At 35.3% G+C, this 17,620-nt stretch overlaps 2 protein-coding genes across 2 annotated transcripts in view; one reads left to right on the plus strand and one right to left on the minus strand.

Moving 5' to 3' along the window:
• Positions 1-17,620, plus strand: part of LOC144963709 (uncharacterized) — a 94,089-nt gene that overhangs the window by 43,223 nt on the left and 33,246 nt on the right. The window lies entirely within an intron of this gene.
• Positions 8,220-16,755, minus strand: LOC144963990 (uncharacterized). The gene is made up of 2 exons (XM_078897931.1): positions 16,749-16,755; positions 8,220-8,953 (listed from the first exon to the last, which is right to left on the minus strand). The coding sequence occupies exons 1-2, from the start codon at positions 16,753-16,755 to the stop codon at positions 8,220-8,222; spliced, it is 741 nt and encodes a 246-aa protein (XP_078754057.1).

Genomic DNA, 17,620 nt, shown 5'->3' on the forward strand with positions numbered 1-17,620 from the left:
ACCAACGGTATGATTAATCCTGTATTTGAAGCTTCGATATTAGTAAACATAGGTTGCGACACTGTGTCTCTATCAAAATACTTTTTTAGCATATTTGCATGGAATGTCTTTGTTGTGTTGTTAATTTTAATCTCGTAATTAACATTAGATTTTACTGCTGTTATTTTGAATGGTCCTTTCCATGTAGCTAAAAGTTTACTCGAGTCATCGGGTAAGAGTATTAGTACTTTGTCACCAATCTCAAATTTTCTTGATTTGCTTTTGCGATCAGAGTATTCCTTGTATTTCTCTGCTTTTTTGGTGACGGATTCCTGTGCTAGCTTACATGTGTCCTCTATTCTGTCTTTCAGGTTTCTTACATATTCGTAAGCAAACATAATTTCGTTATTGTCCTCCTCATTCCCTTTACAAATGTCGGCTACTATATTGATCGGGCCGCGAGGTGATCGTCCATACATCAACTCAAATGGGGAGTAGCCTGTAGATTCTTGGGGTATTTCTCTATATGCAAATAGGATTGCTGGTAAGTATCTGTCCCAATCATCTGGTTTTTCTGCTGACACTTTTCTTAACATATTCTTTAGAGTGCCATTAAATCTTTCACAAAGACCATTTGCTTGGGGGTGGTAGGGAGTTGTGAATGAGTGTTGGATTCCCATGAGTTTCATGGTTTCATGCATCATATGTGATGTAAATTGGGGTCCATTGTCCGACAGTATCTCATTTGGTATGCCTATTCTAGTAAAAATTGTCATCAATGCTTCAGCTATGTGATCCGATGTAGTTGATTTCAATGCTATCGCTTCTGGCCACCTGGTTGCGTAATCGACTAGTGTTAGTATGTGTGTATGGTTTCTATCTGATTTTGTTAAAGGGCCTATAATGTCAATTGCAACTTTTTGAAAAACTTTTTCAATAACTGGGGTTGTCTCTAATGGCAATCTCGGTATTCTGCCTTTTGCGACTCTTCTTTGGCATGTGTCACACGATTTCACATATTCTCGGACGTCTTTAGTAATTCCAGGCCATGTGAAATTCTCGGATATTCTCTTCAATGTGGAAGAGCTCCAAGATGTCCAGAAGTTATTGAATCGTGCGCTATTCCAAGGATTTTGTTTCTATAAATACTCGGCGTGACCAGTTGTTTAGCTATTTTGTTTCTTTTCCTATGTAACCTGAACAGAATATCTTTTTCAATGATGTATTCAACTTTTGATTTCGTCCCTTTGTTTGCGATATTGAAATATGATGTTAAAGTCGGGTCCTTTTTCTGTTCTTCAATGAACCTGTTCCTGTCAAATTGTTGTGGTTCTAGAGAAATAGTCATTGGCTTCTCTGTTGTCTTAGTCATCTTTCTTGTTTCTGCTAGACAAGCTGTTTCTTGGCTTAATGACCATTCTTTTACATCTGTTGGGTTGTCTTTAAGACCTTTTATATTGCCAACAATAACATCAGCGACGGGGTTGGGAAGTATACAGCATTCCACTATTCCTGTATAGTATGGGGTTTCTATGTACACGTTAGCTGTTTCAAAGGTTTCGACTGTGCCACTGAATGTGATGCATTGTACCGTTTTTCCAGTTTTGTCTTCGTCATTGATCAAAGATGCTTTTATTCCTACTGTACTGCATCCTGTGTCTCTCAATATTTTGCAATCAGTTCCATTAGCTTTGCCTTCACAAAAAAATAGCGATCCTGATTTGTGAGTTTGTGTTAAAAGTGACATACCTTTCACGCAATACACATTTATATTTTCTCCTGACATTATTCGTGTCTGATTATTTACACTGGTTTGGAGTGATGCATTTGCAGTTTCTTTCGGATATCCCACGATTTTGTAACATTTGTCTGCTGTGTGGCCTTTCATTCCACAATATTGACATTTAATTATAGGTTTGTTGGTTTTCTTATACTCAGTATTATTGTCAGTGCTATTTCTTGTTTTGTTTTGATAGGGTCGGCTATGGTCTCTATTGAACTGTTTGTTCCATGGTTTGTTACTATGATCATCTTGTTTCACTTGCGTGTTCCGAGTGATTGATCGGCTCGTTCTATTTGAGTACTGAACTTTAGGTGTACCTGGACTCTGAGCAGCGGCAGCGTAGTATGGTTCCTTCAATGTTCTGCTAAGGGGTGTCAATGGATGTGCGCTGTTAAAGTTTTCTGCGTAGATTTTTAATTTGTCCAAGTTTTCTGGCTTTCTCTCTTTAAAGAATGCGACTAAATCTGGGTTGCAAGCTTGATAGATTCGATTCTTCAGCGTGAGATAGTAAAGGCCTACAAAGTCGTCTTGTTTTACGTTTGGCAACTCAAGCCACCGATTTAGAAATTGAGTAATTCGGTTCACGAATGTATTAAAGTCTTCTCCACTTTCCGGTTTTGCAGTGTGAAACCTTTCCTGGTAACCATCTTCCGTTAATCTAAATCTTTTTAGTAGAGCGTCTTTAATTTTACCATAGTCATCTGCATCTTCAGTTGTTAAGGTATAGAAAACTTTTAGCGGTTCTCCGGATAAGCAGTTAATCAAGGCTGTGGCCCATTTGCTTTCTGGCCAACGATAACCTTTAGCCTGAACTTCGAATCGGTGTAAGAAGGATTCTAGACAGTCTGAGCGTTCATCGTATGTTGGCATGCGTGGAAGTTTCACGAAAAATTCATCACTATTATTATGTTTTCTTTCATGACCGGTTTTTGTTTTTTCAATTTCCAGCATCATTTGGGTCCTTTTGGTTTCTTCTTCTGCTAAAGCTATTTGTCTTTTTAGTTCCCTTTCTTGGACTTTTTTCTCGTTCTTCTCTACGTATTCTTTCTTCGTGTTCTTTTTCTTCTCTACGAATTCTTTCTTCGTGTTCTTTTTCTTCTCTACGAATTCTTTTTTCATTTTCTTCTCTACGAATTCTTTCTTCGTGTTCTTTTTCTTCTTTATGAATTCTTTCTTCATTTTCTTCTCTACGAATTCTTTCTTCATGTTCTTTTTCTTCTTTACGAATTCTTTCTTCATTTTCTTTTTCTTCTTTTACTTTCTCTTCGCACCATGAAAATATTCTTTCCTGGGGTATTTCTAAGTCCTTTGCGAGACTTAAGTATCTTTTATATGCTTCCATGTTGCAATAAATTAGTTACGATGTTTTATATATATTATATTGACAGGATACTGTTACTGACTGTTTTATTTATTTACACTTACTGGAATGAACTGTTCTATTTTTAGAAATCTCTCTCTCTTATTTCAACTTATTATGTATGTTGAATTTGATGCCTTTTATCGTTATATCTTATAAAGCAATGTGTCAATACAATGCGGAGTTATGACTTGAGTCCATAACAATGTGTCAATCGCGTGTACTCTAAACTATGTTACTACGAAAAATGTATCACCAATGTGTGTGACTCGTCGTTAGTTTGTGTACAATTATTCGCAATGACGCTAATATACTAGAGTGTGATAACAATAATAGGATGCCAAAATAATCCCAAGTTATCTATCACTAAATATAACACGACGGCTAGTAGACTCCTTTTATTATTATTTAGTTTTTAAAGACTCACTTTTCAGAACATAATATATAAGTGTTTTTCGGTAACAGTAATATGCCAAAAATGCATTTAAAACAAATCACTATGCAAAACAAATCACGATGTCTATAGTTACTATGTGATGCCCAACTTATGTAAAAGAGAATAATGAAGGATATATTTACCAACTCAGTTCGTGGCTGGGACCTCTCTCTTGTTCAATGGTTGTTCAACAATTGTAATTAGGCATTGAAGAGTGTTTAACAGTGATGTCTGAAATACAAAACAATAAAATATCGTAAGATTTACAATAGTTATAAAATGTGTTCACAACACTGAGTGATTGGATGATAGGTGAATGAATCGTTATGGAATGTAAACATATTGAAAACAATTCATGAATGAGGAAAACAACAAAATGAAATGAGTGATATAATAACAAAGTGGACAAGGAATGAATGAATGAATGAAAAACTGAGTGAATAGATGAATGAATGAATGGATAATGTATGAATGAAAGAATGAAGGGAGGAATAAATGTATGAATGATTGGATAAATGAGTGAATAAACGAATGAATGGATGAATGAATGAATGAATGAATAAATGAATGAACAATGAATGAATGAATAATTTATAAATGAATAAATGAATGACGGAATGAATCAATAAAATGCTATTCAATTTGAATGAAAGAATGAATGGATAAATTGCTATTCCATTTAAATGAAGAAATGAAAAGGAAAAAAAAAAATTAATCCTGTAAATAGGGAGTTCAATTAAAATATGATCAAGTGGGGCAATTAAGAGTTTTACAATTTAAACTTTAAGGTTAGATGAAATAGATATAAGTAACTAAATAAATTCAATTCTTTATATGTGTCCCCTCCAAAATGTCATGGTCTCAAGTGAGTAAAGAGCTACTCGACTATGCATAAAGATCTATGTAGAATGAGGCCCCAGAATTTACTAGTTACTATAAATGAAAAACAATTAACGATTTGTTTACAATGAAATAAAAATAATGATGAAATTTAATTAAAAGAGATAAACAGTGATCGTGGCAGTTACAAATAGAGATATGAATATTTTACGTAACTTATGATAATATGTCAGGTTCATAAGTTTACGTTTCCAGGCAGTTGATGGGCTTGGATGATCTATTCCTCTGATAACAGGATTGGACTCGTAAAATTCCGCTTCCAGGCAATTGGAAAGAGGTTATAGTGTAGTACAGCGGGCTTGGGTTTGATCCTTGAAGATTATACAATCAAAGTTAAAAGCTCCGGCGTCTTAATGGTGTAGATATAATATCTACAAAGTCCCAAAAGATAAAAATCTTCCAGTATATATATAGGAATAGAGCGACTGGCCGTCCGGCATAGATTGTGGAGAGAAAGTGAGTGTAGAGTGTTAGACCTATCAGCTTTTATAATAAGTGGCTACGTGACAGAATGTAGAACGAAAAGTATTCACTAATTAGAAATTAATTCGAGGGAAGGCTATAAAAGGAAAGACGATCTAATATTAGAAGGTAAAGTTTATCTAAGCCTACCGAAATATAACTGGAGTGAGATGAATTCAGTTCTTAATAAAATAAAATTTAATAAGATAATTGTGAACAATCTTTACTGTGACAGTATGTATGTATGTATCTGGTATGTATGTATGTATGTATGTATGTATGTATGTATGTATGTATGTATGTATGTATGTATGTATGTATGTATGTATGTATGTATGTATGTATGTATGTAAGTAAGTAAGTAAGTAAGTAAGTAAGTAAGTAAGTAAGTAAGTAAGTATGCATGCATGCATGCATGCATGCATGCATGCATGTATGTATGTATGTATGTATGTATGTATGTATGTATGTATGTATGTATGTATCTGGTATGTATGTATGTATGTATGTATGTATGTATGTATGTATGTATGTATGTATGTATGTATGTATGTATGTATGTATGTATGTATGTATGTATGTATGTATGTATGTATGTATGTATGTATGTATGTATGTATGTATGTATGTATGTATGTATGTATGTATGTATGTATGTATGTATGTATGTATGTATGTATGTATGTATGTATGTATGTATGTATGTATGTATGTATGTATGTATGTATGTATGTATGTATGTATGTATGTATGTATGTATGTATGTATGTATGTGAAGTGAGTGTAGAAGGGTCTGTCTTTAGTTTAAACCTAAGTCAAGGCTTTATTCAATATTCGACAGAGGTACGACGAGAAGCATGATGATCTGCAACACAAGCAGAAAAGCAAACAATTAAGAAAACAGATAAAGCAGACATAGCATAACAAAGCGTTGAAAATAATAACAAAGCAAAGCGCACGAACAAAACTACATCACAACATTCTTCCCCCCTCAGTCTAATTGGAAGCATTACAAAACAAACAATGATTGCAAAGTCCTAAAGTCTGTAATCAAATAAGAATGGGGGACGTAATGCTATGAATCAAAACACAACAAGCATAGTCTTGGTCTTAGAGATTGTCAGGAAAGTTCAGGCTTCTCTATTCCGCAGATTGTAAGCCCGGGTACGAATGAAAGGACTTGGTTTTCTCATTATGCGTTTCATGGTCAGAGGGGTTTGGCCCGTTTTCTTCACAGAATGAGGTTTGAGGTTCAGGATCAGGAGTGTCTACTGATTCCGCTTGTTCCGAAACTTGATTTGGGGCATCTGCCTGAATAATAACGGGTACTGGTTTGTTGGCTCATTAATTGAGGGGTGCGTGAGCGGAGGAAAAGTGTCTTTTACGAAAGAGTCAGGCATAGGCAGGCCACCAAATGGTGCTGGGTTACGCAAAGCTACTGTTGCCTCCCTCCCGTCCTGGAGTCTGAAGTGGGCATAGAGTGGATTGCAATCCAACAGTTCGACTTCATCTACCAAAGGTTCATACTTTGAAGATCTCGCCGTCCTTCTCATGAGCACCGTTCCAGGGGTAGTGTGCCAAGTCGGAAGAGTTGTACCGGTTGTGGATTTCCTGTTGTAGCGAAATATTCTCTCATGAGGAGTTTCGTTAGTGGAAGTGCACAAAAGAGACCGTAGGGAATGAAGGGAATCAGGAAGAACGAGTTCCCACTGGTGAATCTCCAGACCACGAGACTGCAGTGCAAGCGTTATTGTCTTCCAGATAGTTCCGTTCAGTCGTTCCACTTGTCCATTACCTCTCGGGTTATACGGAGTAGGCCGGCTAGTAGCTACACCCTTACTATGTAAAAAGTCCTTGAGTTCGGCGGACATGAAGTTGGCCCCTCTATCAGAGTGGACATAAGACGGCATTCCAAACAGAGAGAAAAGCTGGTAGAAGCATTAGGGGAACATCTTGGTCAACGGTAGTGAATCTGCATTCTCTATCTCCTTCTTTAGAAGTTCAAAGGCTTTCTACACTATTGCTGACAAGGATGTATTTTATCAGAGAAATGTAGGATCCAAGATGAGTAATAGGCAAACATGTCTACTATACGGCGTTGGGATTTTACATCGCGGGGATCAGCAAGGTCGCGCAATGGTTTCAGCCTGTTAGGATCCGGTGTTGCCTTTGGAAACCAGGAATCCAAGCAGTTTGACTTCTCTGGTGGAAAGGATGCTCTTGTCTTCATTGAAAGTAATGTAGTACTCAGTGGCACATTTCATGAAATGAGAGAAGTTCTTTCATGTTCTTGTTGATTTCTTCCGCAGATTTTGACATTATCTAGATATGCAAATGTATCTTTGAGCTTCTCATTTCTTATCATGCTGTCAATGATACGTTGGAAGCAGGCCACTCCATTAGTGACACCAAACGGAATGTGTTTGTATTGATACAGGTTCCCGCTGGCTTCGAAGGCAGTGTAGAGTTTTTCTTCCTCCTTTATAGGGATTTGGTGGTAGGCACTGCGGAGGTTGATTGTACTGTATAATTCATATTTTGAAATTTTCTCGATCATCTCATCGATTCTGGGGAGAGGGTATGCATCAAACTGAGTAAAGCGGTTCATAGTTTGGCTATAGTCCACCACCATTCTCTTTTTGTGCCTGTCATTCGTTGTCACCAAGACTTGTGCTCTCCACGATGAATCGGAGGGTTCAATCACATCTTCTGCAATTAGTTTTTGGACCTCAAAATCTATAAATTGTTTGTCCAGTGTTGAGAACCGCCTTGATTTTGTTGCTATGGGTCTGCATTCCGGGAGCAAGTTCTTGAATAAAGAGGCAGGTTTCATTATAGCAGCAGTTAAGCCACAGATCGAGAATGTGGGCTTCGACCCTTTGAAACTAATCTCCTGTCCCTCGTGTTGGCCAAGGAAATCGTGACCCAGAATCACGTCGGCACACAATCCAGGTAGAATGGAGAGCTTCACTCCTTGATAGGTCTCGCCATTGTATTCCAGAGAGACAAAACAATGGCCTTTAGTCGCACTGGAGAAATTAGAGGAGGCCATTGATATTTGCTTTCAAGAGTTGTATATTTGGAGATTTAGAGATCGCGCCTTCTCGGCGGAGATGAAACTTTCCGAGCTTCCCGCGTCTATATGAGCCTTCATGGAATTACAACAGACTTTCACGCAGATGAATAGCTTTACGAAGACTTGAATGGGCTGCAGCAGTGAAGGCCGAATTGATGAAGGGTTCAGCAGCGGATGCAAAGTTGTTTGGTTTCCCTTTAGATAAGTATACTTTCTGGTAGTGTCACTTCTTCCCACAGCCTTTGCATGTCGCTTCCCGGGCAGGGCATTTAGATCGTGGATGTCGTTGAAATCCACAGAAGTAGCATTTAGTACTAGTTGCTGCAGATAGTGTATCACCAGATGGTGTATCAGCTTCGTCAATGTAAGGAGTGGTCGCACTGCCACACGGCACAGGTAAAGGCGATGTACTGTTGTATGTTAATGATTGTTTCTGCGCCATTTCAAGGGACCTAGCTTGGTCAAAAGCAGTAGACAGATCCAAGGTCTTATTTTCAAGGAGTCTTTGTCTTGTTTGATTCGAAGACAAGCCACAGATAAAAGCGTCTCGAATGAAATCGTCCCTGTTTTTGTCTGCTGAGACAACTTTGAATTCGCATTCCTTAGCGAGAGATTTCAATCTTTGCAAGAACTGATCCATAGTCTGTCCTGGCTCCTGTTTGGCAGTAGCTAGGATGTGCCGGGCAAAGATTTCGTTTCCAGGTTTGACATAAGTATTTTTGAGGAGTTCGACGGCTGTATCGAACGTGGTGCAATCAGCGATGTATTCATATACAAAGGGATCAATGAAGTTTATCAGCAAGTTGAGCTCATCAATAGCAGTTTCTTGTTGCAGTTGTAGTGATGCTAGGAAATTATTGAACGTTCGTAGCCAGTGGTTCCATCGTTTTGAAGCATCGGGGGCGTTAGGGTCAGCGTTAAATCTCTCAAGTCGAAGGAATCGTCCATGGCGGAAAACTTGAAATGTTGAATAAATTGAAGTGAGTGTAGAAGGGTCTGTCTTTAGTTTAAACCTAAGTCTAGGCTTTATTCAACATTCGATAGAGGTACGACGAGAAGCATGATGATATAAAGTCCTCCAATATGCCCTCCCTTATCCAAAACAACACACCAAGAGCACAGGAGGAAAAAGGGGTGACATGACAAGAACTCACAGCAATATTCGTAAACCACCAACGAAAAGCTATTGATATTATTAGAAACGATGTAAACAAACACACTCAAGTTGTGAGATAGATATCAACACAGTAGAGACTGCTTATAAAGAAAAATGTCAACGAAACAATATAAACATTAGTGACACACCCTGGTCCGATGATGTCACTATCCCCCCTCCCGCATGGACACCATCAACAAGTGAGTTTACAATCGACGAACTCAAAAGCTGTGTTAAAAAATTACCTAATGAAAAGTCACCCGGGGCAGACGGTGTCACCTATAAATATATAAAACAAAATATAAACAAACTGGCACCAATTTTTACGGCCATCTTTAACACCTGTTTAAAATATCAAAAAGTCCCCCCAGACTGGAAACACAGTATCATAACACTGGTACCAAAAAGGAATGGAAACAAGGACAACGCCGACGACTGGCGACCTATCGCCTTATTACATCTTCATCATCGTCATCATCATCATTATCATCGTCATCAACACTAATATCATTATTACCTCTGGGACATTCTGTGGCAGAGTCTGAAACTTCACTGTTCAAATTAATACTCCAGCTCTATACATTGTACATTATTTTAGGAAATGGTATTATGTCAATGAATATGTTACCCTTGTTACATTATCATACGTATATTTCCTGAAATAAACAATTTTGAAATGTATGTATGTATGTATGTATGTATGTATGTATGTATGTATGTATGTATGTATGTATGTATGTATGTATGTATGTATGTATGTATGTATGTATGTATGTATGTATGTATGTATGTATGTATGTATGTATGTATGTATGTATGCATGCATGCATGCATGCATGCATGCATGCATGCATGCATGTTTGTATGTATGTATGTATGTATGTATGTATGTATGTATGTATGTATGTATGTATGTATGTATGTATGTATGTATGTATGTATGTATGTATGTATGTATGTATGATGTATTGTATGTATGTATGTATGTATGTATGTATGTATGTATGTATGTATGTATGTATGTATGTATGTATGTATGTATGTATGTATGTATGTATGTATGTATGTATGTATGTATGTATGTATGTATGTATGTATGTATGTATGTATGTATGTATGTATGTATGTATGTATGTATGTATGTATGTATGTATGTATGTATGTATGTATGTATGTATGTATGTATGTATGTATGTATGTATGTATGTATGTATGTATGTATGTATGTATGTATGTATGTATGTATGTACCTATGTATCGAATGGGATGGAGGGGGGTTGCTAAGGGAGAGAAAGGGAACGTATATGGGGGACCGGTGACGGGGGACTTAGGGAGGAGGTGGTTTATATATATATATATATATATATATATATATATATATATATATATATATATATATATATATATATATATATATATTATTCTTCAAAATCGTTTTAAAAACCATGATATTTTACAAAATATTATTATCCATGTTACATCGTGTGTTTTCTGACCTCTTTTGTGATTTTCGAGCTACCTCAGAGTTGAATAGTTTGAGTCAAAAAACAAAAAGTAATAAAAAAAAAAAGAGAGAGAGAGAGAGAGAGAGAGAGAGAGAGAGAGAGAGAGAGAGAGAGAGAGAGAGAGAGAGAGAGAGAGAGAGAGAGAAATAACAACAAAGAACTAAACAAACAGATAACAAACTAACAACCCCGCCCCACCCAAAAAAAAACAAGCCCCCCCCCCCCCCCTTCCAAAAAAAAAAAGAAGAAATAAGCAACAGAGAAGACTACACCACAAAGACGCTTAGCTAGAGGCCACTGTAATAATCCAGTTGATTTATGTATCCACACGGCTAAAATCAAATCACCATGTATTGGATTATGAAATGGATAAAAATCATATCTCCATCAAATGTGGAATTAATGATGACATTTTTGCAGGCAATTTCACATTTGAACAAACACAGGAGCAACATTAATTTAATCATAGAATTCATCTTGGCTAAAATAGCACGTTCGGTAAAGATTTTTTTCTTGAGAAAATTTTTATTAAATTATCTGTAATGTTAACAGTAATCATTTGTATTATTTTAAATCATATTTCCACCATTCGCCCAGTCCCTTCTTGCCGGTTGTTATTTGAATGTATATTATTATTTTTTTTAGAAATGAAAGATTTTAAATTGTCATTTGCACATTCTGAGATTTTTATGAACAGTTTGTGTCTCAGAATTAACCGAAACCTTGTAACAGGCGCTAACGGAATGAGCAATTCAAAAAAAGACATTTTGGACATTGCTGCTTATGATGAGAATTTCACTCTCAGAAATATCCTGTTCCACTGTCACTTTTCTGATAAATATATCTACGAGTTGGAGGTATATAGTCAATAATTCCATCATAATTTTGGTTTATCTGATGTTCGTCATTAACTGTAACGGCAAGATTTATTCTGTTTAATTCGAATCACAAAGTCAACCATTATTTATTTGGTAAAGATATAACTTCTAGTTAGACTTTTACCATAGATTTAGAACTTGGACTATACTATAGAGCAAAGAATATGGTTTTCATTTCTATTGAAAGCAACTTCTGCATGATGAGTATTGCAGTTGACAACATGATTTTTATAACAAAGGAAATGAGCAATTCATAAAATCAACACCATAATCATTACTATCATCAATTCTGCATCTATCAATCAGCTCAATTATTTAAAATGTAAAAAAATAAAAAGACTTTTCTTTAATTCATTATGGTCTTGTTTATACAAAAAATATGTCTATAAAGCGGTATTATGGTAGAATAAACTATAGATACATTTAAAATAGAGTTTTTACATACTTTTATGAGACTCTGACTTTAATTTTTCTTCCTTTTGGTGCAGAATGAATGCTTTTTATTTCATTGCGCAAAACTCGAAGGTTTTTTTGTCTCATCATTTTACCGCTAAATTCACTTTCAGGGGTCCATTTTTTCCCCGACACATATACCGTTTTGTGACAGTGGATCACTTATACCCCCTCATTCGTTTTGCCTTAATCTAACAGACGCTGACTAGAGCATAGAGTTAAATCAATTGAAAAATCAATCTATTATATGTATCCATGGTCATCGCGGTTTTATGATTCAGGCTCGAAACTACTCTCCGTCTCACAACACCATTGCTGACCGATGAAGAGAAAAGACCGATTTTATTTTTACTCTTTTGTGAAACTATTAAATTCATTTTTATTCAGTCTTTTTTTTACAGATGTCACATTGTTCAATTCAGTACCAACTTCATACGGAAAAATAACGATAGTAATGAAATGTAAGCTTCAAATTTATTGAACGAAGACAGATAATGTGGACGTTTCGGGTTTCCCCTTTATCAACAATACACGATGAGTGAAACACGAAGGACGAATGAGAGATGTGAGAATGGTGTAGTTCTACGTTGAATAGGGCATAGAAGTCGTGATGTCACAACTTCTAATCCGGTTCCAAATTCATTGTTAGTGTGTGTATGTAGCCAGTCCATGGGAGGACTAATAATGAATAGGTTACATATTGAACTACGAGGTGCTATAACTATTTTAGTGGCGGAATGTAGGCAGGTTCTGTGGATTACTCGACGTAGAAGTGCGAGGATGGATGATCTCCATTGACGACCAGCATAGATTTAGACTAGAAAATAAGATGCTCTGAAAGCAGAAGATCAATGTAATACACAAGGCATGTATCCTGTCCCCCGGAAGAATGATGTTTCACTTCCAATGAGATTGGAACCATTTTTTTTTCACATCACACTTCGGATCCCTATACTGAATTCACATTTTAGGGTCTGATTCATCCCGACAAAATACCGTTTTGAGACGGTGCGTCACATATTCTACTTCATTTTGGATTCCGGTTCGTGCTCATCCTTTTTGTTTTAACCAGTAAATAATAATTAAATCGTACCAACGAGTAACGATGCTGCCCTTCTCATGAAGTGCAAACACATTACCCACTCACGAGACAGCCCCCCCCCCCCCCTCACCCGCCCCCTCTCGCCTCTCGTCCGTCCCTCCCTCCCTCCTCCAACCCCCCTCCCCCCACCCAGTCAGAAGACAATCGATCAGATTCATTAGTTGCTCTTGTTTTATTACTGGTTATACTCGTACTAGGGTTCTGGCAAGTACTTCCCTATTGATTCGTATACACACAAATATTACTCACAGACACAAATAAAAAGATAGAAGCAAAACAATAGTCCGTGTCATCAATTTATTGATGTGTGTGTTTGTAGGTTTGTGTGTATGTATATGTATGTATGTGTGTTTCTCTCGAAATAGATGTGTGTGTGTGTGTGTGTGTGTGTGTGTGTGTGTGTTAGGCGGTGGGGGGTTGGGGTTGGACAAATTTTGTGAGTGTAGAGGGGTTTAGAATATAATAATATAAGGAATTTTTACCCTGCTTATCATGTGCGTCAGTTTGTTGAGTTTGTTGTAGTTTTTAAAAATACAAAATTATTTAATAAGATCACCTCTTATTCTACAATATATTTGTGAAGGCAAATTTAGATTGACTATAGATCTATATATATATATATATATATATATATATATATATATATATATATATATATATATATATATATATATATATACATACATTGCGTTTAGCCCTTGTCTGCCGTGGGTCGGTATTGTCACGGTGTTATTTCATTGGGGATATGCATATATATATATATATATATATATATATATATATATAAATATACATATATATATATATATATATATATATATATATATATATATATATATATATATGCATATATATTATTTTTGCGTGAGAGGCGAGTATTGTGCAAACTGAGGTATCGCAAATCTCACCAAAGCCAAAGCTGAAAGAAAAAAACCCCATTGATCTCTTTATTTGCTTCTTTTCGCGTCTTAAAATTACATCTTTTCCTGACTAAAAACCAAAAGACAAATAACAAAAAAAAAAAAAACAAAAAAAAACAAATACAAAAAGAGATCTAAACAAAAACAAACAAAAATAAAACACGTCAACATATTATCCATTTTGATCCAGTTTTAATGGCATAAAGAATTATTATTAAACTGCTACACATTGTACTGCTTCATTAGCCACTAGTAATTCTCACTGTTCCTATGCACAGTCTATCATGAAAGCATTTGAAAAAAAAAAAAAAAAGAATAATTTAGAAAACGAATTGGCACTTCGAAGTTTTTTATTTCTCCCATCTCCAATGTATAATTGTTGAGAGAGAGAGAGAGAGAGAGAGAGAGAGAGAGAGAGAGAGAGAGAGAGGGGGGGGGGGAGAAATTCAGACAGATAGATAGATAGATAGATAGATAGATAGATAGATAGATAGATAGATATGGTTGAGGGAATTGGCTGGAAACACGGAGAGTGCTCGATCGTCTCTTATATCGAATTATTTATTATCCTCACCTCATTCGGTTATTTCCCTCCAACAACGGATGAAACAACGTTGTAGGAAGAAAATAATGAGGTGAGTATAATTACTATATAGAAAGAGGAATATATATATATATATATATATATATATATATATATATATATATATATATATAGATAAATATATAGATAGATAGTGAAATAGAGAGAGAGAGAGAGAGAGAGAGAGAGAGAGAGAGAGAGAGAGAGAGAGAGAGAGAGAGAGAGAGAGAGAGAGAGGGGGGGGATTGGAGAAGGGGGGCGGGGTATGAATGTGTGTGTATGGATGTGGGCGAGTGTATTGGCTGGTTGAACACTCGCGTTTGTGATGTTGATGATACGAGTTGTTGAACACCTGTCGCGCTGATGTAATTGTTTACAGGTGCATTAGCTGTTACTGTTGATGATGGTGATGATGATGATGATGATGATGATGATGATGATAATGATGATGAAAATGATGATGATGATGATGATGATGGCGCCCCGTTGGTGATAATGACGACGACGACCATGATGATGATTATAATAAATATGTTTGCTGTGGCAATGATGACACAATAAAACACGGTGACCGAGATAATAGTTTTAAATGTTTTGTTGCCATTCCTGCTCACACAATTACTGGAGAATTGAATAGCATGGTTGATATGCAGGTGAAAAGATCCCATACAGGCAGGTGCTAGAAATGGTTCAATCTCAGTAGACTAAGGAGGTTGTAATAAACCATACCAGACGGTGGTCATAGAGACAATGTATGGATTGAGAAAAATGTGGTATATTTAAATATTAGTCTTAAACTATATAAAAAAACCCCCAACCGCTCAGAGATAAATTGAGCAATTTAGTGAAATCATAATAAAATGTTACATATTAAGATTTAAAGTTATCAATTCTTATAAGTGAAATTATTTTTTCTTTGTAAAAGTGAGTATAATACATCTCTTCATTTCCTCGCGATTTTTGAAAAAAATATATTTTTCATTGGTATTTTAATCCAGAAGGTTTCTCTCCCCCCCCCCCCTCCCTCCCAACCTCCTTTTTTTTGAAGACCCCTGTGACGGCGAGAACCCTCTGCAATTGTCAATACGCTTTTTGTTTACATTTTTGAGAGGAATCGCTGAAATCAAATATCTACGGATATAGTGCTCAACATTGATATATATATATATATATACATATATATATATATATATATATATATATATATATATATATATATATATATATATTTATATCTCTATATAAAATATATATATTAAAATATATATATATATATATATATATATATATATATATATATATATATATATATATATATATATATATATAAATGTTGAGCACATTGGGAAACCCTCTATAGTATGTTTTAGAATATATTGGACAGTATGTGGGGTCTTATTCAACGTACAATTCTACTGATTTTCAATGATACTGTAAAATTTGGTCTTGCATGTCAGATTCGATAACATTATCATAAACAGGTTGCATTTGAAGACCCATGTGGCATTGGCCAGCAGATGATGACTTTATATAGATAATATGATGAAACATGAAAGACAAATCCCAAATTATAACCAGCAGGTGGATATGTAGGACCCCCAAAGGACAAATATAGAAACGTTGTGTAAGAAATATGTGCTCTTTAGGATTCCGACAAAAACAAAACATCAGTTGGCCAGAAAAGCTAAACGTTGGTTGAATTAGATGGTTTCAATCTTGTCAATACTTTTCAAACCGGAGAATTGAAATGGTGTCCTATATTCGAAACTTTTAAACAGATTTTTGTGGCATTTTTAATCGATTGCAAATTGAAGTATAAGTTTGGCTAGAAAAAGTGGTCCCTCAGAGCCATTGGGCCCACGGAGTCAGACTTTATCCCGGTTTCTATAGCCTGAAACGGACAATTGCAATTGCTTGCTATCATCTGGATAGAACGCTTGCCTATTGCAAAGTACTTTCCGCCAGATCAAACATCTACCCAATCACTGATGGCTGAACAAGGAGGTCGGGGAAAAAATCTCAACTCCACCCGGGATATAGATCTGGATTCAGTCCTTTTGCTTGTGAAGCGTGCTGTCTACTAATTGAGCTATAGGGACCCCCCCCCCCCCCCCCAAGGGCCGCTACGATTGGGATGTTGTTTCCTAACACCTACTTGACATTTGGGCGTGGCTTGCGTTCAGGACTTGTCTGCCGTGGGTCGGTATTGTCACGGTGTTTTATCATTTCCTTGGGGCTTTTTGCTTGGGTTACCCACTGGCAACATTTTAGATTGTGGGGGATATGCTCAGTTTTAGATAACTTCATATTGTGAAATTTTGTTTTACCCTAGCGTTGATTCCCTGTGTAAATTAGGGTTGTGTCTCGTATGTGATGTTTGGCATCAAACTGATGTTTTGTCGAAATGCCAAAGTAAAGATAAAGTTGAAATGACACACATAAAATTTTCCTTTTATTCACTTTGTGAAAAAAATAACTCATGCTCCTCTATTTAACAAAAATGATTAGCCCAAGTTTCACATTATTTAGTATAAAATCAATTTTAGCATCAATATCACTCAGACACAAAATTGTTTGTTAATAGTAATACTAATACTAATATTAATAATAATAATAATAATAATAATAACGATAATAATAATAATAATAATAATGGTAAATAATAATGATATTATTATTATTATTATTATTATTATTATTATTATTATTATTATTATTATTATTATTATTATTATTATTATTAATAATGATAATGATGATAATAATAATAATAATAATAATAATAACAATAATAATAATAATAATAATAATAATAATAATAATAATAATAATAATAATAATAATAATAATAATAATAATAATAATAATAATAATAATAATAATAATCATAATAATGATAAAAATATTGATAAAGATGAATCATTGTTTGTTCAAAATATGAAAATCTCAATGGTTACATTACTCGAGCAAATTTGATACGCATATATAAATGAGTGAACATGTGGATACTTTTAGTCATAACAACAA

This window comes from Berghia stephanieae, chromosome 2, assembly GCF_034508935.2.
Source record: "Berghia stephanieae isolate SIO BIC M18660-M18661 chromosome 2, UCSD_Bste_1.3, whole genome shotgun sequence".
Classification (NCBI taxonomy): Eukaryota; Metazoa; Mollusca; class Gastropoda; order Nudibranchia; family Aeolidiidae; genus Berghia; species Berghia stephanieae.